Source organism: Trichomycterus rosablanca, chromosome 23, assembly GCF_030014385.1.
Source record: "Trichomycterus rosablanca isolate fTriRos1 chromosome 23, fTriRos1.hap1, whole genome shotgun sequence".
NCBI classification, from domain to species: Eukaryota; Metazoa; Chordata; class Actinopteri; order Siluriformes; family Trichomycteridae; genus Trichomycterus; species Trichomycterus rosablanca.
In genome coordinates, this window is record NC_086010.1 from 14,073,117 (window position 1) to 14,100,983 (window position 27,867).

Sequence of the window (27,867 nt, forward strand, 5' to 3'; positions counted from 1 at the left end):
TGCAATACATTAGTGCTGTAGATTGCAACAGACTTAAAACATATATAAAAGTAATACTGATTTTCTTTTAGAGTGCAACTTTAATTACAGTCACTGCTGTTTTTAAGTAGTGCTTAGGTTTGGCTGTACCAGTGAAGTCTTGTCTATATAACAGTAGAGTCAGGTTTAAGTGGGAGTGTTAGGGCACTGGGTATGTTTAAAAGATACATTTTTAAAATACAGTGTTGTCCATTCCAATCAGTTAAATAATTAACTACATGACCCATCACTGTGCTTCAAAATGTTACCCTTATTATTATTATTATTATTATTATTATTATTATTATTATTATTATTATTATTATTACCACCACCATTATAATTATTTTTATTATTATTACCACCACCATTATTATTATTATTATTATTATTATTATTATTATTATTATTACCACCATTATTTTTATCATTATTATTATTATTATTATTATTATTATTATTATTATTATTATTATCACCATTATTATTATTATTATTATTATTACCACCATTATTTTATTATTATTATTACTATTTTTTTTATTATTATTATTATTATTGTTACATGTTACTTTTAATTAATTAATGTTGCTGTTGTTATTACTATTATTTAAATTGAATTTTTAAAAAAGTCTTTATTCTGATGGGGGTCGCAGTGGGTCTGTTTTACACTACAAAGCAGACATCCCAAGTTGCAAAAACTCATTTCAGGGAGGTAAGAAGAAGAAGAGGGCGAGAACCTCCGAAGGGAAAAAAAGAAATAAAAAACCTCTCACACACACCAAAGTATTTGGGTGATAACAGAACTTTTATGAGCTGCTAACTGGGCTTCTAAGCTAACTGTTCGTGTCACAAACACATTAATGTTCCCTACATAGTGCACTAGATTGTGTATCAGATCACAGATTTATGTTCCCTACATAGTGCACTAGATAGTATATCAGATAACGCATTTAAAACGCGATCGGGGAAAAAAGGCTGTGTTGCCTGCGTGAACGTTTATGTGCATGGAGCTTGTCGTTACTGGCAACACCGCAGCGGAGTAATACAGTTGTGGTGTGAAAAGACCGTGCTGTTATCACGAATATCAGAACGGTTAGAACGCTTCTCAACCAATCAGATTGTAAGGTCGGAACTAACTGTTGTATAAATATATATATATATATATACGTATATATACAGTATATACACATACAGTATCACAAAAGTGAGTACACCCCTCACATTTCTGCAGATATTTAAGTATATCTTTTCATGGGACAACACTGACAAAATGATACTTTGACACAATGAAAAGTAGTCTGTGTGCAGCTTATATAACAGTGTAAATGTATTCTTCCCTCAAAATAACTCAATATACAGCCATTAATGTCTAAACCACCGGCAACAAAAGTGAGTACACCCCTCACATTTCTGCAGATATTTAAGTATATCTTTTCATGGGACAACACTGACAAAATGACACTTTCACACAATGAAAAGTAGTCTGTGTGCAGCTTATATAACAGTGTAAATTTATTCTTCCCTCAAAATAACTCAATATACAGCCATTAATGTCTAAACCACCGGCAACAAAAGTGAGTACACCCCTAAGAGACTACACTACAGGTGTGCATAGGGAGCAGGTGTGTTCAATTTAGTAGTACAGCTCTCACACTCTCTCATACTGGTCACTGAAAGTTCCAACATGGCACCTCATGGCAAAGAACTCTCTGAGGATCTTAAAAGACGAATTGTTGCGCTACATGAAGATGGCCAAGGCTACAAGAAGATTGCCAACACCCTGAAACTGAGCTGCAGCACAGTGGCCAAGATCATCCAGCGTTTTAAAAGAGCAGGGTCCACTCAGAACAGACCTCGCATTGGTCGTCCAAAGAAGCTGAGTGCACGTGCTCAGCGTCACATCCAACTGCTGTCTTTGAAAGATAGGCGCAGGAGTGCTGTCAGCATTGCTGCAGAGATTGAAAAGGTGGGGGGTCAGCCTGTCAGTGCTCAGACCATACGCCGCACACTGCATCAAATTGGTCTGCATGGCTGTCACCCCAGAAGGAAGCCTCTTCTGAAGTCTCTACACAAGAAAGCCCGCAAACAGTTTGCTGAAGACATGTCAACAAAGGACATGGATTACTGGAACCATGTCCTATGGTCTGATGAGACCAAGATTAATTTGTTTGGTTCAGATGGTCTCAAGCATGTGTGGCGGCAATCAGGTGAGGAGTACAAAGATAAGTGTGTCATGCCTACAGTCAAGCATGGTGGTGGGAATGCCATGGTCTGGGGCTGCATGAGTGCAGCAGGTGTTGGGGAGTTACATTTCATTGAGGGACACATGAACTCCAATATGTACTGTGAAATACTGAAGCAGAGCATGATCCCCTCCCTCCGGAAACTGGGTCGCAGGGCAGTGTTCCAGCATGATAATGACCCCAAACACACCTCTAAGACGAGCACTGCTTTATTGAAGAGGCTGAGGGTAAAGGTGATGGACTGGCCAAGCATGTCTCCAGACCTAAACCCAATAGAACATCTTTGGGGAAGGTGGAGGAGCGCAAAGTCTCGAATATCCGCCAGCTCCGTGATGTCGTCATGGAGGAGTGGAAAAGCATTCCAGTGGCAACCTGTGAAGCTCTGGTAAACTCCATGCCCAGGAGAGTTAAGGCAGTTCTGGGAAATAATGGTGGCCACACAAAATATTGACACTTCAGGAACTTTCACTAAGGGGTGTACTCACTTTTGTTGCCGGTGGTTTAGACATTAATGGCTGTATATTGAGTTATTTTGAGGGAAGAATAAATGTACACTGTTATATAAGCTGCACACAGACTACTTTTCATTGTGTCAAAGTGTCATTTTGTCAGTGTTGTCCCATGAAAAGATATACTTAAATATCTGCAGAAATGTGAGGGGTGTACTCACTTTTGTGATACACTGTATATGTACACACACATATGGATAAAATACTAATTTTCTTTTGGAGTGCATCTTCAATTACAGTCAGTTGGCTGTACCTGTGAAGTCTAGTCTGTGTAAGTTTAGGAGAGTGGAGGCTATAACTGCAATACATAGAGTGTACTTTTGGTCATACTACTTGGCTTGAATTTCAAAAACAAAACAAAAGAATCATTCATTCAGTCTCAAAAAAGAATAGACAGATGAATCATTAAAATCCCAAGAGTGCCATGACATACATGCCTCTTAGATATGCTTTTAAACTTTTGAATTTAGCCATTTCCTGTGGCCTTTTAAAAACACACTATGTAAAGTCACTTTTTTATATTCCCCCTGTACCATATTCCACCTGTATACAGATTTAAGAGTTTATAATGTGCCCGTGCCTGTTGAGACAGTTTAAAAGCACTAGCCCTGCATTATTTATGGCCGCTGTAAGCAGGACCAGCGTACACTTAAACAAGTTTAATCTGTTTGCATTGTGCCGCAGCTCGAGGACAGTTTTTCATTCGGACCCGGCGCTACATCTACACCAACACACTCGTTTAGGACATTAGCATGCCATATTGAGTGGGATGTATCGCTGTCCCGGGGACATCGCGCTAACCGCGCTTTTACGAGCCGCCGCTAAAACCTGAGCGAGAGAGACGGGATGCAGGATGGTGTCGCGGCGAGAACGGCAATTGGATAGAAATTGAAACACGGCTGCGTGTCCGGCTCAGGAAACCTAGATATAGGGCCTAATACGCAGCCCTGTGGTTCCAGTGTCAGCCCATATTATATTATATATTCAAGTGATACTTTGTGTTTGCACTGCTGAAAGCTAAAAAGCTCCCCTCCCCTTCGCTTCCTATCACTGATGGCTGTGGTTTCCTGGAAAAAAAAACCATTACATTTGTCATTTATAGACTCGGTGTGGTCTAAATGATCCCCCTTTTATCCCCATACGTACGAAAGCAAATGGATCATCAGACCGATCGTTTTATTGCAGAAACTGAAGCCTAGCTGTGGACGCAGCAGTTTTAGGATGTGTTTATTTTAAGCTCTGTGGAGGTTGGTAAAATATCTTAATATGGTCATTTAATAATCGTACACTGAAAATATAAGTAATATTTAATCATTTATTATTTTTTATTACAAATGACCACTTCTTATTTGCCCGTATTTCATTGGATTTGCACGTGAAACCAGTCTTGCACATGGAGAGTCACACGCTGATACTCGCATTCCTCCACTTTGGTACAGGCGCCTTGGGCTGCTAACCAGGGTCCTTACACAGCATCAGAAACCCCACTCCCTGCCGCTCAGGTGGCACAGCGGTAAAACACACGCTGAACACATTGTATCGAATCTCAGCTCTGCCTGCCGGCCTGTTGTTCAGGTAGGGGTGGGATTTTAAAAGCTGGATAGGGACTCCCTTATAACTAATGCAATTACGGCCTCTGCTGGCTGATTGATGGCACCTGCACAGAGACGGGAAAAGGGTGCTGTCAGGGTGTGTCTCTCCGTACACAGTGCTGATCTGCATCCGCATATTCAGTCAGAAGAGCATTTGTAAGGTCAGGTACTTATGTTGGACGAGACAATGTGTAGAACTGTGTTCTAGTTTATCCGAGGTGTTGAGGAAATATAAGTTCAAACTTATTAAACTTTGTCATTATGGCTTAAACACCTCAGCTAATTTACTAGGAGGGTTGATCATATAATAGAATGCATACATATATACATTTGAGCTTGTTCTGTAACCTTGATCAAGGGCCTAACAGTGGCTGCTTGGCAGAACTGAAATGTAGCTGAGTGATAGACTAGACCCCTAACAGCTAAGCAACCATACCTACATAGCATTTAGTTTATAGGAAGTTTCAGGGTTGCCAGTAATTGTGATTTCTAGGTTGTATTATAAAAATAAGACCTTTTATGCTCTTATAATCAAATCAGTGAGATGTTCTACGAATCGACTACCAAAAAAATTGACTTTTTTCTACATCTGTACAAAGAGCGTCAATAATTCTCAACCTGACCATATGTACATAAAAAGCAGATGCAGGTTCTCAACGGAGCGTTTTCCATCACTGTTTCTCATATCGGCGTCCCTGCCATCACAATAAATCTCAGCACCGGCGCAGTTGGGTTTGAAAAGCATGAAAAATCACGAGCCCAGACTTGTTTATCGTCGGGAGACTGATTATCATCTTTGACACAAACATTCAATAAATACGCCGCACTCGCTCGCACCGCGTACTCGAACCTTTTCTTTAAAAAAAAAAGTCTGGCTGTGCTTCTGGATGCCTGCGTGAATGGAGAAAGAACGTTTCGCCCTTGTCGGGTTCATTATTTTCACCATTGTTACCGTGCTGCTGCCTCCTATACTTCTATTCAGCACACTGACCACATTAAGTAGGAGCAGAAAACACTTTAATGGCTTAATTATGTTAAAGCCTGAAACCTGGTCGGGCCTCGAGTTGAACAGGTTATAAGAGACTTTATTAAATCTGCACTATATTTAATGTTAGATTTACTTCTTTAAATCTGTACCGATCAGCCATAACATTAAAACCACCTCCTGTCCATTTTATCAGCTTCATTTACCATATAGAAGCACTTTGTAGTTCTACAATTACTGACTGTAGTCCATCTGTTTCTTTGCATACTTTTTTAACCTGCTTTCATGCTGTTCTTCAATGGTCAGGACCCCCACAGAACCACTACAGATCAGGTATTATTTAGATGGTGGATCATTCTCAGCACTGCAGTGACACTGACATGGTGGTGGTGTGTTAGTGTGTGTTGTGCTGGTATGAGTGGATCAGACACAGCAGCTCACCTCACTGTCACTGCTGGACTGAGAATAGTCCACCAACCACAAATATCCAGCCAACATCGCCCCATGGGCAGCGTCCAGTGACAACTGATGAAGGTCTAAAAGATGACCAACTCACACAGCAGCAGTAGATGAGCGATCGTCTCTGACTTTACATCTACAAGGTGGACCAAGTAGGTAGGTGTGTCTAATAGAGTGGACAGTGAGTGGACACTGTACTTAAAAACTCCACTCATACCAGCACCATGTCAGTGTCGCTGCAGCACTGAGAGTGATCCACCACCCGAATAGTACCTGCTCTGTGGGGGTCCTGTGGGGGTCCTGACCATTGAAGAACAGGGTGAAAGCAGGCTAAAAAGGTATGTGGAGAAATAGATGGACTACAGTCAGTAATTGTAGAACTACGAAGTGCTTCTATATGGTAAGTGGAGCTGATAAAATGGACAGTGTGTGTAGAAACCAGGAGGTGGTTTTAATGTTATGGCTGATCGTGTATATGCTCTAAGTGGCAGGAATAAGTTCCTATAAAAGCCTCTTTTTTTTATTATTATTATAATTTTTTTATTTTTCGAAATCCAGTTCTGACTTCCTTTTCAAAAGCCACCAATATATAATCTTCTTTTTTATATATATATTTATTTATATTATTCCTTTTCTTACTGGAATTCAAAATCCACCTTCTTCCTGTCACAATTAATGCCCGACTACTTAAAGAAACGGAACGTCCTTGATAAATCTGTTTAATTTATTTGGCGCGGGCAGGCGGCCCTGGTTTTTTTTTTTTTTTTTTCGCCAGCCGCTCCGAACGGTAGTCTCTCTCACATTGTCCTGTTCTCTCGCATTGAAGTCACGCTGAAAGGAGGAAGAGCTTCGCCCAGTCGTGGATTTAAACGTTTCCCTGTCTCTTTTTAGGATGAGGACTCAATCCTGCACAGGCAATCCCCCTCACGGAGACTCTAAATGGCGAAGTAATTAGTTTATGTCCTTTGTACATTCGCCCTCCTGAACCCCTTTCACGAAGTATTTTAGATTAGGTCCACGTTTTATATTGAAAGGAATTTTGAAATTGTCTATTTTATCATTTGAATGATCAGTATTATAAGATCAGCGTTCAGGTCTAAAAAGTGTGGACACTAATATAATATTTTTTAATGCTTAGGGTGCTTTCTTAAATGCTGTTGGCAGAATGTTGGGCCCTCATGCCACCCATATGCATACCACTAGTCCTCTAAAGGTCATTTATATGGCTCTGGTAGTGCTTGTCCTGTTCTTCCTTGCACAAAGGAGAAGATCCTGGTCCTGCTTCTGGGTTGTAACTGCCAGAGGTGGAAAGAGTGCTAAAATATTGTACTCAAGTAAAAGTACTATTACTTTGATGATTTTTTACTTAAGTACGAGTAAAATTACTAGTCTAAAAATCTACTAAAGTAAAAAGTAACTCATTTAAAATGTACTCAGAGTAAACATTACTTCGTTACTTTTTTAACAGAAGGAGGGACATCATTGTCCAACAGAAGTTCATAGATGAATGTTACAGCAGACTACACTCAGCTCATTAGCCATGCAGTGCATATTAGGTAGGCGGTTAGGGTTGCACTTATAAAAAATATAACGGGTCTTACACCGTCATAGGAACATGATCAAGATAAAAAACAAACCGTTTTACTTAAATAAATACTCAAATAAATGAACATAAAAAATCACAATATTTTATAATGCTTTGCTATCATTGCAACATGAACGCGTACCGTAAACAGCAGAACCGCGACCTAGATCACACAGATCACACAGCAGCCGCAAAAAATCATAACCACTTATATGCTTACCTGATCTATATCCGTGTGTTGTCCCATTAGGGTTATAATCCACTTTATATAAGACCATCTTGTATGTTTCCAGAATATATAAATCCATACCCAACTGTTTTATCACCTAACTAATGAAAACCATTGTAGATCATGTATTCTCTCAGCTTTCCCGGTAAAAAGCTTAAATTGGTGATTCGTTCACTAAACTGTCATTTATACAACAACCAATGAAGAAAAAGATTGAAATTCCGCCCAGAATGTGAATTCTGAAGTTCTTATTAGTTTATACATCTGAATCTCTTCACCAAATGAACCGATTCATGGAGTTGTTTATGCACAACATCATAATAAAACAGAGTGAGTCGTTTCTGACGCGTTACCTCAGTGATTCAGTTCGCAAGCCCAACTCTAAAGCACAATTTCGTAAATGCTCAGCGGGCCGGATCTAACAGGCTGGTTTAATGTCTAGTTTACTCAGTAACGGATGTTATTTAAAATGTAGCGAATTACAATTCTTAATACAAAACATATTTAAGTAAAAGTAAAATTACAGGTTGTAAAATCTACTGTACTTTAAAAAGTACACAAAAAAACTACTCAGTTACAGTAACGTGAGTAAATGTAATTTGTTACTTTCCACCTCTGGTAACAGCTCGTGTCCTGGTATCTCCTCAATGCTCTAGAGACTGTGCTGGGAGACACACCAAACTTCTTGGGACAGCATTTACACTATATTGCCAAAAGTATTCGCTCGTCTGCCTTCACACACATATGAACTTGAGTGACTCCCATTCTTAATCCATAGGGTTTAATATGATGTGGGCCCACCCTTTGTAGCTATAACAGCTTCAACTCTTCTGGGAAGGCTTTCCACAAGGTTCAGGAGTGTGTTTATGGGAATTTTTGACATTCTTCCAGAAGCGCATTTGTGAGGTCAGACACTGATGTTGGACGAGAAGGCCTGGCTCGCAGTCTCCGTTTTAATTCATCCCAAAGGTTTTCCATCGGGTTGAGGTCAGGACTCTGTGCAGGCCAGTCAAGTTCTTCCACACCAAACTGGCTCATCCACGTCTTTATGGACCTTGCTTTGTGCGTTGGTGCGCAGTCATGTTGGAACAGGAAGGGGCCATCCCCAAACTGTTCCCACAAAGTTGGGAGCATGAAATTGTCCTAAATCTCTTGGTATGCTGCAGCATTAAGAGTTCCTTTCACTGGAACTAAGGGGCCGAGCCCGACTCCTGAAAAACAACCCCACACCATAATCCCCCCTCCACCAAACTTTACATTTGGCACAATGCAGTCAGACAAGTACCGTTCTCCTGGCAACCGCCAAACCCAGACTCATCCATCGGATTGCCAGACGGAGAAGCGTGATTTGTCACTCCAGAGAACACGTCTCCACCGCTCTAGAGTCCAGTGGCGGCGTGCTTTACACCACTGCATCCGACGCTTTGCATTGCGCTTGGTGATGTACTGTAAGGCTTGGATGCAGCTGCTCGGCCATGGAAACCCATTCCATGAAGCTCTCTACACATTGTTCTTGAGCTAATCTGAAGGCCACATGAAGTTTGGAGGTCTGTAGCGATCGACTCTGCAGAAAGTCGGCGACATCTGCGCACTATGCGCCTCAGCATCTGCTGACCCCGCCCTGTCATTTTACATGGCTAACACTTGGTGGCTGAGTTGCTGTCGTTCCCAATCACTTCCACTTCGTTATAATAGCACTGACGGTTGACTGTGGAATATTTAGTAGCGAGGAAATTTCACGACTGGACTTGTTGCACAGATGGCATCCTATCACGGTACCACGCTGGAATTCACTGAGCTCCTGAGAGCGACCCATTCTTTCACAAATGTTTGTAGAAGCAGTCTGCATGCCTAGGTGCTTGGTTTTATACACCTGTGGCCATGGAAGTGATTGGAACACCTGAATTCAATTATTTGGATGGGTGAGTGAACACTTTTGGCAATATAGTGTATCATTCCTAAACTAAGTTGGTACTGTTGGTAATCTGTTTCTATAAGGACTTTTCACTGAACCATAACAGCATTAGGGTTTAAGTAAGGGCTTCTTTGCAGCTGGTTTTCCAATGGGCACAGGGAAACTGCCTTCTCCAAACTTTTGTCACGCGATCCTTTAGAACAGGGTGTCCAAACTTTTTTTTGTTTATATATATATATTTTGTTTATGCATTTTCTCCCCTTTTTTTCTCCCCTTTTAACACGTCCAACTGCCCGATTGTGTCATGCTTCCTCTCCACCAATGCCGATCCCCGCTCTGATTGAGGAGAACAAAGCTAACCCACGCCCCCTCCGACACGTGGGCAGCAGCCGTATGAATTTTGACACCTACACTTTGACGAGTGCAATGCGGATCAGCACTGTGTACGGAGAGACACACCCTGACAGCACTCTTTTCCCATCTCTGTGCAGGCGGCATCAATCAGCCAGCAGAGGTCGTAATTGCATCAGTTATGAGAGAGACCCTATCCGGCTTAATATCCCACCCCTATCTGAACAACAGGCCAATCGTTGTTCATGTGGTTGCTCAGCCCAGGCGGCAGACAGAGCCGAGACTCAATACGATGTATTCGAGATCCCAGCTCTGGTGTTCTAGCGTGTGTTTTTATCGCTGCGCCACCTGAGTGGCCCGTGTTGTGTCATTTTTAAGATTTTGCCAATTTCACTCACCAGTTATGAATCCTAATGGGAAGATTATTATACATCTTCAAATTAAACATACACACTTCCCTCTGAGGTCAGTGATTAAATATTTATTTTCCCTGCACCCCTGAAACTTTCTGCATACACTGTCTAGCTTTGTTTCTTTAGAGCCGCCATGTTTATTCGGGGGGGAAGAAGATGGGGAGAGTTTTAGATTTGTTTTATGCAAGAGCGAAACCCAAAGTACCAACAGTTCAGGCAGTTTTTTGTAAACCTGCTTAACAGTGTGCCAACTTTTAGAACTTTAGAATTTTATTTCTAAAATACCCTGGTGAGCCCATTCAAAAATGGTAACTGGTCTCAAATGGCCCACGGGCCGTAGTTTGGACACCCTTGCTTTAGAATATGATTTTACGCTGCACAATTTTGACCCTCCTTGACCAGTTGAAAGTACCTGCTGAATGTACAGTAGTGATAGGATTGATTGATATGTGATTATTTTTCTCCATTCAGTATTTATTCATATCAGTACAGTATATCCATATGGCTTGGATATCATATGTGCATTTATTTTCTAGATTAAGGCATTCCAGTCTGCATTCATATACTTTTTTTCACTCTTGAACATTAATGCTATGTATACGGCTTACATTTACATTTTTTTTCATCTGACAGATAAAAAAGTCTGCAGTTGATTCATGATACAGTTCAGTCACTGCTGAGGATTAATCGTCTTCATCAAAAGCACGGCGGTATCCCGGGATTTAAACTCCTAGTCTGCCGTTTTACATTTACAGCATTTAGCGGATGCTTTCATACAGAGTGACTTTCAATTTTGACCAAAGTATTCTAGAAATAAGGGCGTTGATCAAGGGGCCAATAGTGGCAACCTGGCTGCCATTGGTGGAGCTTGAACCAGCGATCTTATGAGTACTGGTACCTCAATTACTGAGCTATTACTGCCCACAGCTTGTGCCCACAATCAGACTTAGGTTTCACTATGCCTCTTTTGTCAGCTGTAGCCTAGTGGTTAAGGTACAGGACTAGTAATCAGAGGGTTGCCGGTTCAAGCCCCACCTCTGCCAGGTTGCCACTGTTGGGCCCTTGAGCAAGGCCCTTAACCCTCAATTGCTTAGACTGTCTACTAAATGCCGAAAATGTAAATGTAAATGTCATTAATTATATTGTTACAATTTTCTCCCCTAATCTAGTCGTGTCCAATTACCCTGAATGCATCCCCTCTCAACTGACATGCGCACCATGTTTTTGTAACACCACTCCCCCCCCCCCCAACACATTCCCATAAGCGCTGCTTTAATGGACATGAAGCGGCGGAACACTTTAATCTCGCGTTCCTACAGACGCTCTTGTCACGGCGGCAGAGCCTTAAATCGGGCGACGCAACTTAAAAAGAGCCAGGTGTCGAGAATCAGCCGCTGTTGTCAGAAATGTTTTGGCGGTTCAGCTATCAGAAGAAGCAGCTTCTAGAGCTGCGGGCTGTTTGGAAACACATTTCTGTTTCTAAACTCTTCCCCTCACCTGAAATTCCCAGTTTACCTGCTGCTGTTTGAAAGAGCGAGGTCTGAAGATCTGACACTGATGTGGAATTTACTAGCACTCTTATTTGTCAACATCGTTCTTTCTGCTTCCTGTTTCCTGTGCCTTTCAGATAGATCTCAGATTTTTTTTTTTCCCTTTTGCAGTCGCTATTGATTGATTTGCTTTGTTATTTATTTTTTATTTATTTATTTATAAAAAAAAATCACTTGCTATAAATGGTTGATTTGTTTAAAGAAAATGATTTTAAATCAGACCTTTTTCATAACATCTTAATAATTGTACTATAATTATAAAAATAATTGTAATTTACTTATTTGTTTTTGTAATTTATTTATTTTATTAATTAATTTATTTTATTTTTTCAGTTACTATTTTTGGTTGATTTGCTTAAAGAAAAATAATTTTGGACCAGATAATTATTTTATTAATAATATTTATTTATTTATTTATTTCAGTTGCTATTGATGGTTGTCATGAAGCATCATGACATATCAATAATATATAATTTAATAATAAAATTTATAAATATTATTTTATCAATATTGTATTTATTTATTTATTTATTTATTTATTTCAGTTGCTACTGATGGTCGAAAAATGATTTAGGACAAGGCCTTATTATTTATTATTATTTATTGTTATTATTATTTATTGTTATTTATTGTTATTTATTTATTTATTTATTTATTTATTTATTTATTTATTTATTTATTTATTTATTTATTTATTTTATTTATTTATTTATTTATTTATTTTTAATTTTTTCAGTTGCTATCAATTTTGTTTTTCAAGAAAAATGATTTTGGACCAGACCTTCTTCATAACATATCAATAATATTTATTTATTTATTTACTTCAGTTTTTATTGATGGTTGATTTGCTTAAAGAAAAATGATTTTGGACCAGACCTCCTTCATGACGTATTAGTAATATTTATTTATTTATTAATTTATTTATTGTTTATTTATTTATTTCAGTTGCTATTGATGGTTGATTTGCTTAAAGAAAATTCATGTTGGGCCACACCTTCTTCATAACATTTCAGTAATTTTATTTATTTATTTATTTACTTACTTACTTACTTATTTTATTTTTTCAGTTGCTATTGATGGTTGATTGAAAAATTATTTTGGACCAGACCTCCTTCATGAAATATCAATAATATATTACTTAATATTAATAAATAATTATTTTATTAATAATATTTTTTTTTCTATTTATTTCAGTTGCTATTGATGATTTATTTGCTTTATGACATGTCAATAATATATTATTTAATAATAATATTAATAAATATTATTTTATTTCTATTTTTTATTTATTTATTTATTTGAGTTACTATTGATGGTTTGCTTAACGAAAACTGATTTAGGACAAGACCTTATTCAAGATATATTGTAATTTTCGATTTTTTATTTATTTATTTAATATTTTTTTTCAGTTGCTATTGATTTTGTTTTTCAAGAAAAAATATTTTGGACCAGACCTTCTTCATAACATATCAATAATATTTATTTATTTATTTATTTATTATTTTTTTCAGTTGCTACTGATGGTTGATTTGCTTAAAGAAAAAAACAGACCTTTTTCATAAAATATTAATTTTATTTATTTATTTATAATTTATTTGTTGTAGTTGCTGTTGATGGTTGATTTTCTTAAAGAAAATGTTTTGGAACCAGATCTTCATAACATATCAATAATTTTGTATTTTTATTTATTTATTTATTTTTTATTTGTTTATTTTAATATTTTTGAGATTCAAACTCGCGAGTCTAAAACCCTCTGTGTTGATGTGCTAGCATGTTAGAAAGCTGTGCCACCCTAGTGCCCTAGATTGATTGTTTTTAAGGGCGTTTGACTGTCGTCAGGAGGAGAGGAAAACCTAGAGAAAGAAAATGGAAGTTGTGAAGTTGTATAAATTGTGTAAATACTTAAATGCGGAGCATTTTCTTTTTATTTCTTTTTTTGGTAACTTATTTTAAATAGATTTAAAATTGTACTGACCCTTTTTAATATTTAATATACCCTTAATATTTTACATATTTTAAAGTAGTATTTCTTTTTCTGAATTATTATTGTTATTATTATTGTTAGTATTATTATTATTATTATTATTAATATTAAAATGTTATAATTATATATATATATATATATATATATATATATATATATATATATATATATATATTTAAATAATAAATAAAATTAATGATTATATTACATTTTTAAATTATTTTTATTTTTATTATAAGCAGATAATAATACTTATTATTATTATTTAAATATTATAAATATCTTTTTAAATAATAAATGAAATTATTAATTATTATTAGTATTTGTTATTATTTAAAAAATATTATTATAATATTTTTATAATATTATAATATTATTATAATACTTATTATTATTATAAAAATTTTTTTATTATTATAAGTATTGTAATAAAACTTATGATTGTTAATTTGAAAGTAAACATTAATAATAGTAATAATAATAATAATAATAATAATAATAACACTAATAATACTACTACTAATAATAATAATAATAATAATAATTACACTAATAATAATAATAATAATAATAATATTAGTAGTAGTAATACAATTAGGATTAATGATCTAGGGTATTTCTCCCTTGTGTCAGTTTTTTCCTGTGGAACGAGCCTGACCATAATAAAGCGGTCTATATCTAAAAAAACAACAACAAAACAATTAACATGGTTCTGTGATTATGCACAGCCCTCACTCCAGACCCTAAGAGATCAGATAATTCCCCCGAGAACGCAAATCAATTTGTTCTCTCTGTACAGTTTATCACCACTGATATTCAATAACGCGGCTCACACCGTCCCCGTTCCCGCTGAGATCTGGAGTTCACGTTGAGCAAATGAAGGACTTCATTTAAATATCATTTAGCAGTGGCGTGTAAAAATGGAGAATTTACGTTTTTCTGGCTTGAAGTGAATAAGAAATGAGGACGTTAGGAAAGCATACTAATGATGAATATAATTGGGTTTGGGTTCTTGTGCTGTTTTTTTCGTGAGCAAGTGCTTCGTCCTTGAAAACAAAGTGGTTTGATTTTAACTGCTGCTGATTGTGTAGTGCAGAATAACCTTTATTCTTTTGCTCTATGTACTGAATGGTATTTTTCTACCCTTAAAGAACACTCTTTTGCTATTAATTGCTTCAATAATGCCAGATATCCAGGACCAGTAGATCAGATTGAATAATAACGTGCTTTAATAATTGATATGTGCCGCCCTGGACGAATAGAGGAACAGGTGGATAGTAATTTGCAGTGAACCAGGAGAGGATCAATAGGAGCGTGTGAGTGCAGTATTGTCGCTGGTATTGAATTCTCTTCTGCTATCGCTGCATGTAAAACCACAAGCTTTACCACTGAGTCTTTATTTACACCACATCTGTGCACATGATGGCTTAAGATCCTGCTCATGCTCAATCTATACAACCACTAACAGTTCTACAGACTGTACAAATCTGTCGACTGACTATGGAACTGCACTTATTCCATGACTGAATATTTGGCACACAAATACCACCTTCCTAATATTGTGTTGGTCCTCATTTTGCTGCCAAAGCAGCCCTGTCCTGTCGAGGCATGGACTCCACTAGACCCCTGAAGGTGTGCTGTGGTATCTGGCACCAAGATGTCAGCAGCAGATCCTTTAACTCCTCTAAGTTGTGAGGTGGGGCCTCCATGGATCGGACTTGTTTGTCCAGCACATCCCACAGATGCTCGATTGAATTAAGATTTGGGAAATTTGGAGGCCAAGTCAACACCTCAAACTGGTTGTTGTGCTCCTCAAACCATTCCTGAAGCATTTTTGCTTTGTGGCAGGGTGCATCATCCTACTGAAAGGGGCCACACCCATCAGGGAATACCGTTTCCATGACAGGGTGTACATGGTCTGCAACGATGCTTAAGTAGGTGGTACGTGTCAAAGTAACATTCGCATGGATGGCAGGACCCAAGGTTTCCCAGCAGAACATTGCCCAAAGCATCACACTGCCTCCACCTGCTTGCCTTCTTCTCATAGTGCATCCTGGGACACGCACCCGACCATCCACGTGATGTAAATGAAAACGTGATTCATCAGACCAGGCCACCTTCTTCCATTGCTCCGTGGTCCAGTTCCGATTCTCACGTGCCCATTGTTGATGCTTTCGGCAGTGGACAGGGGTCAGCACGGGCACCCTGACTGGTCTGCAGCTATGCAGCCCCATACGCAACAAACTGCGATGCACTGTGTGTTCTGACACCTTTCTATCAGAACCAGCATTAACTTCTTCAGCAGTCTGAGCTACAGTAGCTCGTCTGTTGGATCGGACCACACGGGCCAGCCTTCGCTCCCCACGTGCATCAACGAGAACAGCACTCTTCAGATGCCTCAGCTGGTCATCTCTCTGTTTTGACCCTATATTAGAAAGGTGGTGCTAATGTTTTGGATCATCTGTGTAAACTTTTAACATTAAAACTACTCACTTTTGACAGTACGCACTCGTTTGACGAACATTCGGACTTCAAAAGGCGATAACGTGCGTTTAAAGGGCATTCACACTATCACTCCTTCTCTTTTTCTCCTCAGTTGCAGAGCAGCAGGGAGAAAGTTAATAGCCCGGGTTTAGAAGTCGGCCGGCTCGAGTCCAAATTACAGGAAGAGACGGAACAATCTCAACAGCTGCGAGATCAAATTCTCAAGCAGCAGGAGGCTTTAAGTAGGGCAAACCAAACTCTCCGAGACGCCAGGAGAGCAGCTGGCAATAAGGTAAAGGAAGCATACAGTAGATCCGATCCCCCGTTCTTTTCCCCCCCTTTTATTTCTTTGTTTTTCAATGGAAAGTGTGTGTTTTAATACCCCCTGTGATACTAAATTCCCAAGACAGGTCATTGCTATAAATGCGTACTTGATTACACAAATTTTACAGCGTCTTGTCTAAACGTGGGCGACGGGAGGCCGAGCGTGTTGGTATTGGCGCTGGCTAAAACGAGCCTAGAGCCTAGGCGCTAGGCGCAGGTTCATAATCACCCAGGACTAAGTATGTGTAGAGAGAAAACAGCAGGTCTGTCAAACTCAGAGCGGCCAGGGCGAGGCAGTCTTAAGTGTTTTCTCTGTAGAGCCGGGCTGTCGTTTTGTTTTTACTCCGAATTAATTTCACATGGGAAAGAGAAGCGTTTTCCAAAGGTGACCGTTTAACCTAATTTTTTCCGAGACGAGGCAAACGTTTGGCGACGCAACACGGAATTCTAGAGCTACACAAACACGCCGGGCTTAACCCCGACCCGTGTGAATCACAGAAATATAAATAACAAAACATAAGTGCCTCGGATGGGTCTTAATTAATTTTCAGACTTTCAAAGCAAACCAAACCAAACAGCCGCTCTCGTCTCGCGTTCTCGGGCCACATCTGCTTCTGCTTTGCCGTGAAAGCCCTCTCTCTGATCTCATATGTTGAACTACTGTAACTTTGCCACTGTCCATTTCCCGCCGGGGCGGAAAAGAAAGACGGGGGCAACGAACAATAATAGGTTTCGTTCCAGCGAAGTTCCTGCGTTAGCGCAGCTGAACAAATAGCTTTAACACTTCGGTTTGAACAAACTCCCCCTTCTCTGGTGTTAAGCCACCGCTCGGATGTTTATTGCTCCAGCAGCTCTGAACCGAGACTCTTGTTTTCGTTTTCACGTTTTAAAGATTATCCGGTCCACGCATTTCATTTTCTCATTCACGTTTATTCATGTGACATGTTTTTATCCAGGTCGACCTGCAAGTCCGTGAATCCAGTCTGAGTTTGTAATTAAAAGTTAAAGCTCATACACAGATCAGCCATAACATTAAAACCACCTCCTTGTTTCTACACTCACTGTCCATTTGATGAGCTCCACTTACCATATAGAAGCACTCTGTAGTTCTACAATTAGAACTCTGCATGCTTTGTTAGCCCCCCTCTTTCATGCTGTTCTTCAATGGTCAGCACCCCCACAGACCTGGTATTATTTAGGTGGTGGATCATTCTCAGCACTGCAGTGACACTGACATGGTGGTGGTGTGTTAGTATGTGTTGTGCTGGTATGAGTGGATCAGACACAGAATCGCTGCTGGAGTTTTTAAACTCACTGTCACTGCTGGCCTGAGAATAGTCCACCAACCAAAAATATCCAGCCAACAGCATCCTGTGACCGCTGATGAAGGTCTAGAAGATGACCAACTCAAACAGCAGCAATAGATGAGCGATCGTCTCCGACTTTATATCTACAAGGTTGACCAACTAGGTAGGAGTGTCTAATAGAGTGGACAGTGAGTGGACACAGTATGTAAAAACTTCATCAGCACTGCTGTGTCTTATCCACTCATACCAGCACAACACACACCAACACACCACCACCATGTCAGTGTCACTGCAGTGCTGAGAATGATCCACCACCCAAATAATACCTGCTCTGTAGTGGTCCTGTGGGGGTCCTGACCATTGAAGAACAGCATGAAAGGGGGCTAACAAAGCATGCAGAGAAACAGATGGACTACAGTCAGTAATTGTAGAACTACAATGTGCTTATGGGCTGATCAGTATATATATATATATATATATATATATATATATATTAGGGCTGTCGAAGTTAACGCGATAATAACGCATTAACGCGACCTCAATTTAACGCGATTAAAAAAATTAGTGCCATTAACGCAAATTCTAGTTCATGTTGACACTTGACTGGTAGAACAAACGTTTTAATGTCGGACTGGCCACCGTTTTTCATTTGCGGTTTGTTAACATAATGTAACCGATCGTGGTAGTGATGCACTTGCATAATAAAGAAATAAATACACGCTATATTCACAAGTTGTCGGGAGCAGAACACTTTATTACACTTAATTAACTTCTTCTTCTGTACCGAATACCGGAAAGCTGAGTCGAGCACGTTAGTTCATGAACTATGGAAGCCCCAAAGGGTCAAAACACACTCACTTCGTGTAGAAACGTCCATCAAACCATCGTCACGATACAACCACAGACAAGTCTGATACAATAACTACACCTTATCCCACCTAAAGCACCGCTGATCTACAATGTTTGCTGATGGAGAAATTCTAACCTACAATCTGACATTTACTGCCATGTATGTGAGTGAATAAACTCCCTTACAGTTTTCTCTTGTCCCAGCAGTTTTTAACATAAGTACATTTAGCAAAAAATGTGTTCACCATTTTAATTGTAACATTTCACTTAAAAATCCTTGTTTTCTATAACATTTACACAGATTTTTTTTAATGCGATTAATCGCGATTAACTATATGAAATTCAGAGATTAATCGCGATTAAAAATTTTAATCGTTTGACAGCCCTAATATATATATATATATATATATATATATATATATATATATATATATATATATATATATATATATATATATACAGTGTATCACAAAAGTGAGTACACCCCTCACATTTCTGCAAATATTTTATTATATCTTTTCATGGGACGACACTATAGACATGAAACTTGGATATAACTTAGAGTAGTCAGTGTACAACTTGTATAGCAGTGTAGATTTACTGTCTTCTGAAAATAACTCAACACACAGCCATTAATGTCTAAATGGCTGGCAACATAAGTGAGTACACCCCACAGTGAACATGTCCAAATTGTGCCTAAAGTGTCAATATTTTGTGTGACCACCATTATTATCACTGCCTTAACCCTCCTGGGCATGGAATTCACCAGAGCTGCACAGGTTGCTACTGGAATCCTCTTCCACTCCTCCATGATGACATCACGGAGCTGGTGGATGTTAGACACCTTGAACTCATCCACCTTCCACTTGAGGATGCGCCACAGGTGCTCAATTGGGTTTAGTCCATCACCTTTACCTTCAGCTTCCTCAGCAAGGCAGTTGTCATCTTGGAGGTTGTGTTTGGGGTCATTATCCTGTTGGAAAACTGCAATGAGGCCCAGTTTTCGAAGGGAGGGGATCATGCTCTGTTTCAGAATGTCACAGTACATGTTGGAATTCATGTTTCCCTCAATGAACCGCAGCTCCCCAGTGCCAGCAACACTCATGCAGCCCAAGACCATGATGCTACCACCACCATGCTTGACTGTAGGCAAGATACAGTTGTCTTGGTACTTCTCACCAGGGCGCCGCCACACATGCTGGACACCATCTGAGCCAAACAAGTTTATCTTGGTCTTGTCAGACCACAGGGCATTCCAGTAATCCATGTTCTTGGACTGCTTGTCTTCAGCAAACTGTTTGCGGGCTTTCTTGTGCGTCAGCTTCCTTCTGGGATGATGACCATGCAGACCGAGTTGATGCAGTGTGCGGCGTATGGTCTGAGCACTGACAGGCTGACCTCCCACGTCTTCAACCTCTGCAGCAATGCTGGCAGCACTCATGTGTCTATTTTTTAAAGCCAACCTCTGGATATGACGCCGAACACGTGGACTCAACTTCTTTGGTCGACCCTGGCGAAGCCTGTTCCGAGTGGAACCTGTCCTGGAAAACCGCTGTATGACCTTGGCCACCATGCTGTAGCTCAGTTTCAGGGTGTTAGCAATCTTCTTATAGCCCAGGCCATCTTTGTGGAGAGCAACAATTCTATTTCTCACATCCTCAGAGAGTTCTTTGCCATGAGGTGCCATGTTGAATATCCAGTGGCCAGTATGAGAGAATTGTACCCAAAACACCAAATTTAACAGCCCTGCTCCCCATTTACACCTGGGACCTTGACACATGACACCAGGGAGGGACAACGACACATTTGGGCACAATTTGGACATGTTCACTGTGGGGTGTACTCACTTATGTTGCCAGCTATTTAGACATTAATGGCTGTGTGTTGAGTTATTTTCAGAAGACAGTAAATCTACACTGCTATACAAGCTGTACACTGACTACTCTAAGTTATATCCAAATTTCATGTCTATAGTGTTGTCCCATGAAAAGATATAATGAAATATTTGCAGAAATGTGAGGGGTGTACTCACTTTTGTGATACACTGTATATATATATATATATATATATATATATACAGTGTATCACAAAAGTGAGTACACCCCTCACATTTCTGCAAATATTTCATTATATATTTTCATGGGACAACACTATAGACATGAAACTTGGATATAACTTAGAGTAGTCAGTGTACAGCTTGTATAGCAGTGTAGATTTACTGTCTTCTGAAAATAACTCAACACACAGCCATTAATGTCTAAATAGCTGGCAACATAAGTGAGTACACCCCACAGTGAACATGTCCAAATTGTGCCCAAATATGTCGTTGTCCCTCTCTGGTGTCATGTGTCAAGGTCCCAGGTGTAAATGGGGAGCAGGGCTGTTAAATTTGGTGTTTTGGGTACAATTCTCTCATACTGGCCACTGGATATTCAACATGGCACCTCATGGCAAAGAACTCTCTGAGGATGTGAGAAATAGAATTGTTGCTCTCCACAAAGATGGCCTGGGCTATAAGAAGATTGCTAACACCCTGAAACTGAGCTACAGCATGGTGGCCAAGGTCATACAGCGGTTTTCCAGGACAGGTTCCACTCGGAACAGGCTTCGCCAGGGTCGACCAAAGAAGTTGAGTCCACGTGTTCGGCGTCATATCCAGAGGTTGGCTTTAAAAAATAGACACATGAGTGCTGCCAGCATTGCTGCAGAGGTTGAAGACGTGGGAGTTCAGCCTGTCAGTGCTCAGACCATACGCCGCACACTGCATCAACTCGGTCTGCATGGTCGTCATCCCAGAAGGAAGCTGACGCACAAGAAAACCCGCAAACAGTTTGCTGAAGACAAGCAGTCCAAGAACATGGATTACTGGAATGCCCTGTGGTCTGACGAGACCAAGATAAACTTGTTTGGCTCAGATGGTGTCCAGCATGTGTGGTGGCGCCCTGGTGAGAAGTACCAAGACAACTGTATCTTGCCTACAGTCAAGCATGGTGGTGGTAGCATCATGGTCTTGGGCTGCATGAGTGTTGCTGGCACTGGGGAGCTGCAGTTCATTGAGGGAAACATGAATTCCAACATGTACTGTGACATTCTGAAACAGAGCATGATCCCCTCCCTTCGAAAACTGGGCCTCATGGCAGTTTTCCAACAGGATAACGACCCCAAACACAACCTCCAAGATGACAACTGCCTTGCTGAGGAAGCTGAAGGTAAAGGTGATGGACTAAACCCAATTGAGCACCTGTGGCGCATCCTCAAGTGGAAGGTGGAGGAGTTCAAGGTGTCTAACATCCACCAGCTCCGTGATGTCATCATGGAGGAGTGGAAGAGGATTCCAGTAGCAACCTGTGCAGCTCTGGTGAATTCCATGCCCAGGAGGGTTAAGGCAGTGCTGGATAATAATGGTGGTCACACAAAATATTGACACTTTGGGCACAATTTGGACATGTTCACTGTGGGGTGTACTCACTTATGTTGCCAGCCATTTAGACATTAATGGCTGTTTGTTGAGTTATTTTCAGAAGACAGTAAATCTACACTGCTATACAAGTTGTACACTGACTACTCTAAGTTATATCCAAGTTTTAGTTCTATAGTGTTGTCCCATGAAAAGATATAATAAAATATTTGCAGAAATGTGAGGGGTGTACTCACTTTTGTGATACACTGTATATATATATATAGCCTCAGAGAATAATGCCACCACCATGCATGACAGTAGGTACAGTGTTGTTGGGTTTTCAATATTTCTGTAGTTTGACAGCAAACTCTCCTCTGATAGGAGGAGAAGGTCTCAGTTCTATTGATTTGATCACTTTTATTCATATGCGCTTAGATTATTATAGACACCATTAGTATTCAATCACTCGGTAGAAGTAAGAAAATATGAGGTTGTTCTATATTATAGAATTTTTGTCACCAGCAAATTAATAATCTTATATATAATATTATAATAGCACTAGCCAAAGAAACAAAACAGTCAGTTTTTATCAAGGGTTTGATGTAGTAGCCTAAAGAGGGACTAAAAAGGACCTGGCATGCAGGCCTGCTTGTATAATGCTACATACCAATGAATGCTACATTATAACCTAGGATCATGTTGCCAATGGCAAAAAAAAAAGTAGATAAAATATTTGAGTGCATAAAAAAGCTCTTGAGAGAAGTGTATCATATCAGCAGTGCATAATTCCATTGTGTTTGTGCATTTCATGCATGCATAATATATTGCATTACACTTTTCTGCAGCACATTTACCAACCGCACTGTAGCGTCATCCGGCAAAGCTGACATCTGTCGCGCGCCACTGCGCAGCGCCTGACATTAACCGTATCAGAAAGCAGCGGATTTTTAAAATACACAGGGACCGAAAGGGAGTGAGGTACCAGCGCATCAGCGCCGGAATAGAAGGGATGCATCCCGCTCATGAAACATTAAAAGCAAAGCAGCTTTTATAGCTCATTAGGAATGCGAGCACGGCGGCGGAGAGACCTCGCCGTTTGTGTTGCTTGATATTATACACCTCATTTCCATTGTACCTTTATGTTTAGCCAGGCTCAAATTAAATGTCAAACCAGAGGAGATCATTTAGAGCTGGAGATAAATAAATGCGGCGTGCTGTAGAGGAGAAGTTCTGCTTTAATAGAGATGCATAATAGGAAATGTCTTCCACAAAACTGCTACGGTGAAGCTGAACCGGTGCTGCGTTACATTAAAAGGGAGCAGGTTTATTTTCCCTCTAACCCTCTCCACACACACACACACACACACACACACACACACACACACACACACAAATAAAATAAAAAAGAAATAAATAAAGTAATAAATTAATACTAACAATAACAACAGTAATAATATTATTAATAATGACAATAATGATAATAATATGAACATAGTAACAGTAAGTAGGGCGGCATGGTGGAGTAGATTGGTGTCACCTCACAGCAAGTAGGTCCTGGGTTTAATTCCCAGTTGTCTTTGGACTGTGGGAGGAAACCGGAGAACCTGGAAGAAACCCACATGGGGAGAACATGCAAACTCCACACAGAAAGGACCCAGACTGCTCCACCTGGGTATCAAACCCAGAACCTCCTTACTCTTATTTTCTTGAGGCGACAGTGCTACCCACCGAGCCACCGTTACGCCCTAATAATAATAATAATAATAACAATTGATAAATGTAATAATAATATGAAAAAATAATATGATAATAAAAATAATAGTGTAATAATGGTATTATAATATTATTATTATTATTATTATTATTATTATTATTATTACTGGAATATAAAAATGAAATAATAATATAAAAATGAATTTATAAATATAATAATAATAATATGAAAAAATAACAATAATAGTGTAATAATGGAATTAATAATAATACATTATTGTTATTATTATTATTACTGGAATATATAAATGAAATAATAATAATAATAATAAAATAATGAATTTTTAAATATAATAATAATAGTGTAGTAATGGTATTATTATTATTATTATTATTATTATTACTGGAATATAGAAATGTAATAATAATAATAATTATATTTATAATTGTAATAATAATAAATGTAATAATAATAATACAAATAATAGTAATTTATATGCTTTCTCGAAGTACAGCTAAGTCTATTTTATTATATGTGTGATTTCTTAAAGTAAAACAATGTGGACAGAAAGTAATCATGCTGTTATAATGGATCAAAGCATTCATTCATTCATTCATTGTCTGTTTCACAGACAACTCAGGGTATGATTCACTGGGCAAGAGGCAGGAAACACCCCAGACAGTTCGCCAGTCCATCACAGGGCAAACACACACACTTACACTCTCAAACAATCACACTCAGGGCAACCTGACTGTATGTGTTTGGACTGTGGGAGGAAACCGGAGCGCCCGGAGGAAACCCACACAGACATGGTGAGAACATGCAAACTCCACACAGAAAGGACCGCTCCACCTGGAAATCAAACCCAGGACCTTCTTGCTATGAGGCAACAGTGCTACTCACCGTGCCACCTGTGCCAAACATCAATCTTTAAAATTAAATAATGTGGCAGATGTTAAAATTGCACTTCTAGTTGTTTTAAGTTGTTTAGAACAAATGTGCTAGTCATTTTAGGAACAAACTGTCAAATGTGTTTCTGTGTCAAACCTAGTTTCTCTCTAAGCTTAGTCACAAATCACATACTAATATTCCAATATAGTTACACTACTTGTTCTAATGTGGGATAGTATATAGTGCAATAGTATGAGGTTTGGGATCATTGTATCCAAATCTTATTGCATAGACGCTCCACCCACGCCTATTCATCTTCACTAACCGACCACTGATATTTCGGGCACTTCTGGTTTGGAGAATGATCTCTGAGCTTCCTCATCTTTCCTCACCAGAGGTGCCTTTACGGCATCCAGAGGACTCTGGGACCACTGAGATTTGAACCCTGGATCCTTAGGTTCTTAGTAGTAGTGAGCTAGCATACTGTAGCTCTGCACCACCTGAGCTCTCACTAACTATTAATGTTAATAATAAAAATAATATAATACAATATATAATATAAAGCTCGCTATAGCAGGAAAAATAAATAACATAAAAAAATTACAAACTTTATTTGCATAAATAACACATGGAAAAAAGAAAAAACAATGAATAAAAATTGGGAAAAATGAAAAAAAAAGAAATAAAAAAGGAAACAAATTTTGACGTTTACATAAATAACAAATAAAAAATAAAAAATAAAAATAAAAAAACATTTAAATTGAGTACAAAAAATTGCAAATAATAAAAAAAGAAAAAGAATTAAAGAATGAAAAAATGATTATCAAATAATTACAGCTTACAATAGCATGAATAAATAAATAAGTAACATAATAACAAATTTATATAACTTTACAATTTACATAAATAACATATTTAACAATAAAAAAGTAAAAAATCAGGAAGAAAAGAAAAATGAATTAAAATTTAGAGTAAAGTAAAAAACTATTGACAAAGATAAAAAAAGGAATTAAAGAATGAAAGAAAAATAATTAACCAATAATTAAATCCATTAATAGCATGAATAAATAAATAAATAAATAAATAAAAAACAAATTTACATAACTTTAGAATTTACAAAAATAACAAATTTGAAAATAAAACATAAAAAGAAAAAAGAATGAAAATTAAGAATAGTAAAAAAATGAAAAATGGAAGGAATAAAGAATTTAAAAAAATAATAATAAAGCTAACTGTAGCATAAATAAATAACATTAACAAATTTACATAAAAAATAAATTTAAAGAATAAAAGTTTTAAAATTAAAAATCTGGAAAAAAGAAAAAAAATACATGAAAATTAAGAAAACTACAAATAATAATAATAATAATAAATAATAAAATAGAATGAAAAAAATAAATCATTAAAGCTCACTAAAGCATAAATAAAAATATAAATAAATAGCATTAACAAATTTACATAACTTTAAAATGTACATAAATAACAAATTTAAAAATAAAAAAAGAAGTTAGCAAAAAATAAATAAATAAATGCAAATCAATATAAATTGTAAAAAATTATAATAAAAAAGTAATACAATAGGAATGGAACAGAATAAAGAATAAAAAAATAATAATAATTACAAAAAAAGGGTTGATGATTATCTATCCTAGAAACGTCACACCAAACAGACACGTATCTCAGCCTGGTCTGTCTCAGTGTAGCTGTCATACAGGAGCTGGTGGGTAAAAAGAATAGCATTACGGACAGAAATAAAGGAAGGAGGTATTTTTAAAATCAATCAGTACTTCCAGTAGGCGTTTCTCCCGTGTGTTTCTCCCGTGTGTTCCCCCTTCATGCACTGACAGAGACGATCCCAACTGACGTTCAGTCACTAAAACGTAAAGAGAACAGAGAACAGAGGGAATAAGTGCGATATGAAGTCAGCCAACAAACAAATCGAGCTACTGTCAAACACATCCGATATTTATCACACACGCACATGCACAAAAAAGTGTTGCTTTATGAGCAGAGCAAATGTTTTACTGCGGTGAATCTGTGCTGAAATATAGCACGAGTAAGAAACCATCACAACCGTAAGACATAACAGTATGCTCATAAAGTATTAATAGATATTAAAATCATTAAATATTTTGTTGCCACAAAACTGGAAGCATAAATTCATTTTATATAATTGATTTTATACACCTGCTAGCAGTGGTTGTAGTCAAAACCTCCTAAACTCAATAATTAGAAGTGGCTTTTACATAACTAATTTATAAATGTATAAGCATTCTTGGCTTTTTAATTTCTCACCTGGCATTTTAAGTGCATTTCTACACGTCCAGCTTGGATATTCGATGTGAAATCTAGCCTGAATGGTGTTGTTTGGCGTCGTGAGCGGGCTTCATGCCCCTTCCGCTTAGCCTCAGTTTTGAAGGCATTGGCTCCAGACAGATGGCCAATACAAAAACATTTATGGCCGGGTTGTGATTGATCCTGACCGTGTTTGCATAGGCCACAAAAGCAATTATTCTCTGAATATAGCTTGGAGCGGGCGGCCAAAAGCAGACAGAAATGCTGGAATTAGCGCAAATTGCAGACGTTGGCGCGCAGTATTGGATGACAGGTTAGCCTTTAATGAAGGAGAAAGCGGGGGTAATTAAATCTGGACAGGCTTTCGTGTGGCCGTGGCCAGGCACGACGAGGGGGGAGGAGTGGCAGAATCGGTCCGGCACGGAGCTGCTCTGTCATTTGAAACCGTTCTTCATGAGTGCAGGTTGAAGGGCAAGAAGCTATCTTAACTCCATCAATCCTGCGGACAGTTACAAACGACCTTTCACTTTCCATAAGGCTGAGCGAGGGGGACACATTTTTCTGTGTTTAGACCGTTTTAGACGGTTTTGAGAGCTGCCTGCGGATGGTGGCGGAGTTGTCGGAATCGTGCGAGATCCCTGAAAACGCTTCGTTCCTTTCTGAACGCGACTCGAAACTAATATCTTATTTACAGAACCTGACTGGATTCGGCTCGACCCAAAATTGAACATGTTCTTGAAAGACGAGCAGAACTGGCAGCATATAAA

At 38.4% G+C, this 27,867-nt stretch overlaps 1 protein-coding gene across 2 annotated transcripts in view; it reads left to right on the forward strand.

Moving 5' to 3' along the window:
* The window catches only part of LOC134300842 (uncharacterized), a 291,233-nt gene that overhangs the window by 118,369 nt on the left and 144,997 nt on the right, over window positions 1-27,867 (forward strand). For both annotated transcript variants that reach the window (XM_062985271.1, XM_062985272.1), the window contains exon 7: window positions 16,433-16,612. In XM_062985271.1, coding sequence (XP_062841341.1) covers window positions 16,433-16,612 — 180 coding nt within the window. The remainder of the gene's footprint in view (window positions 1-16,432; window positions 16,613-27,867) is intronic.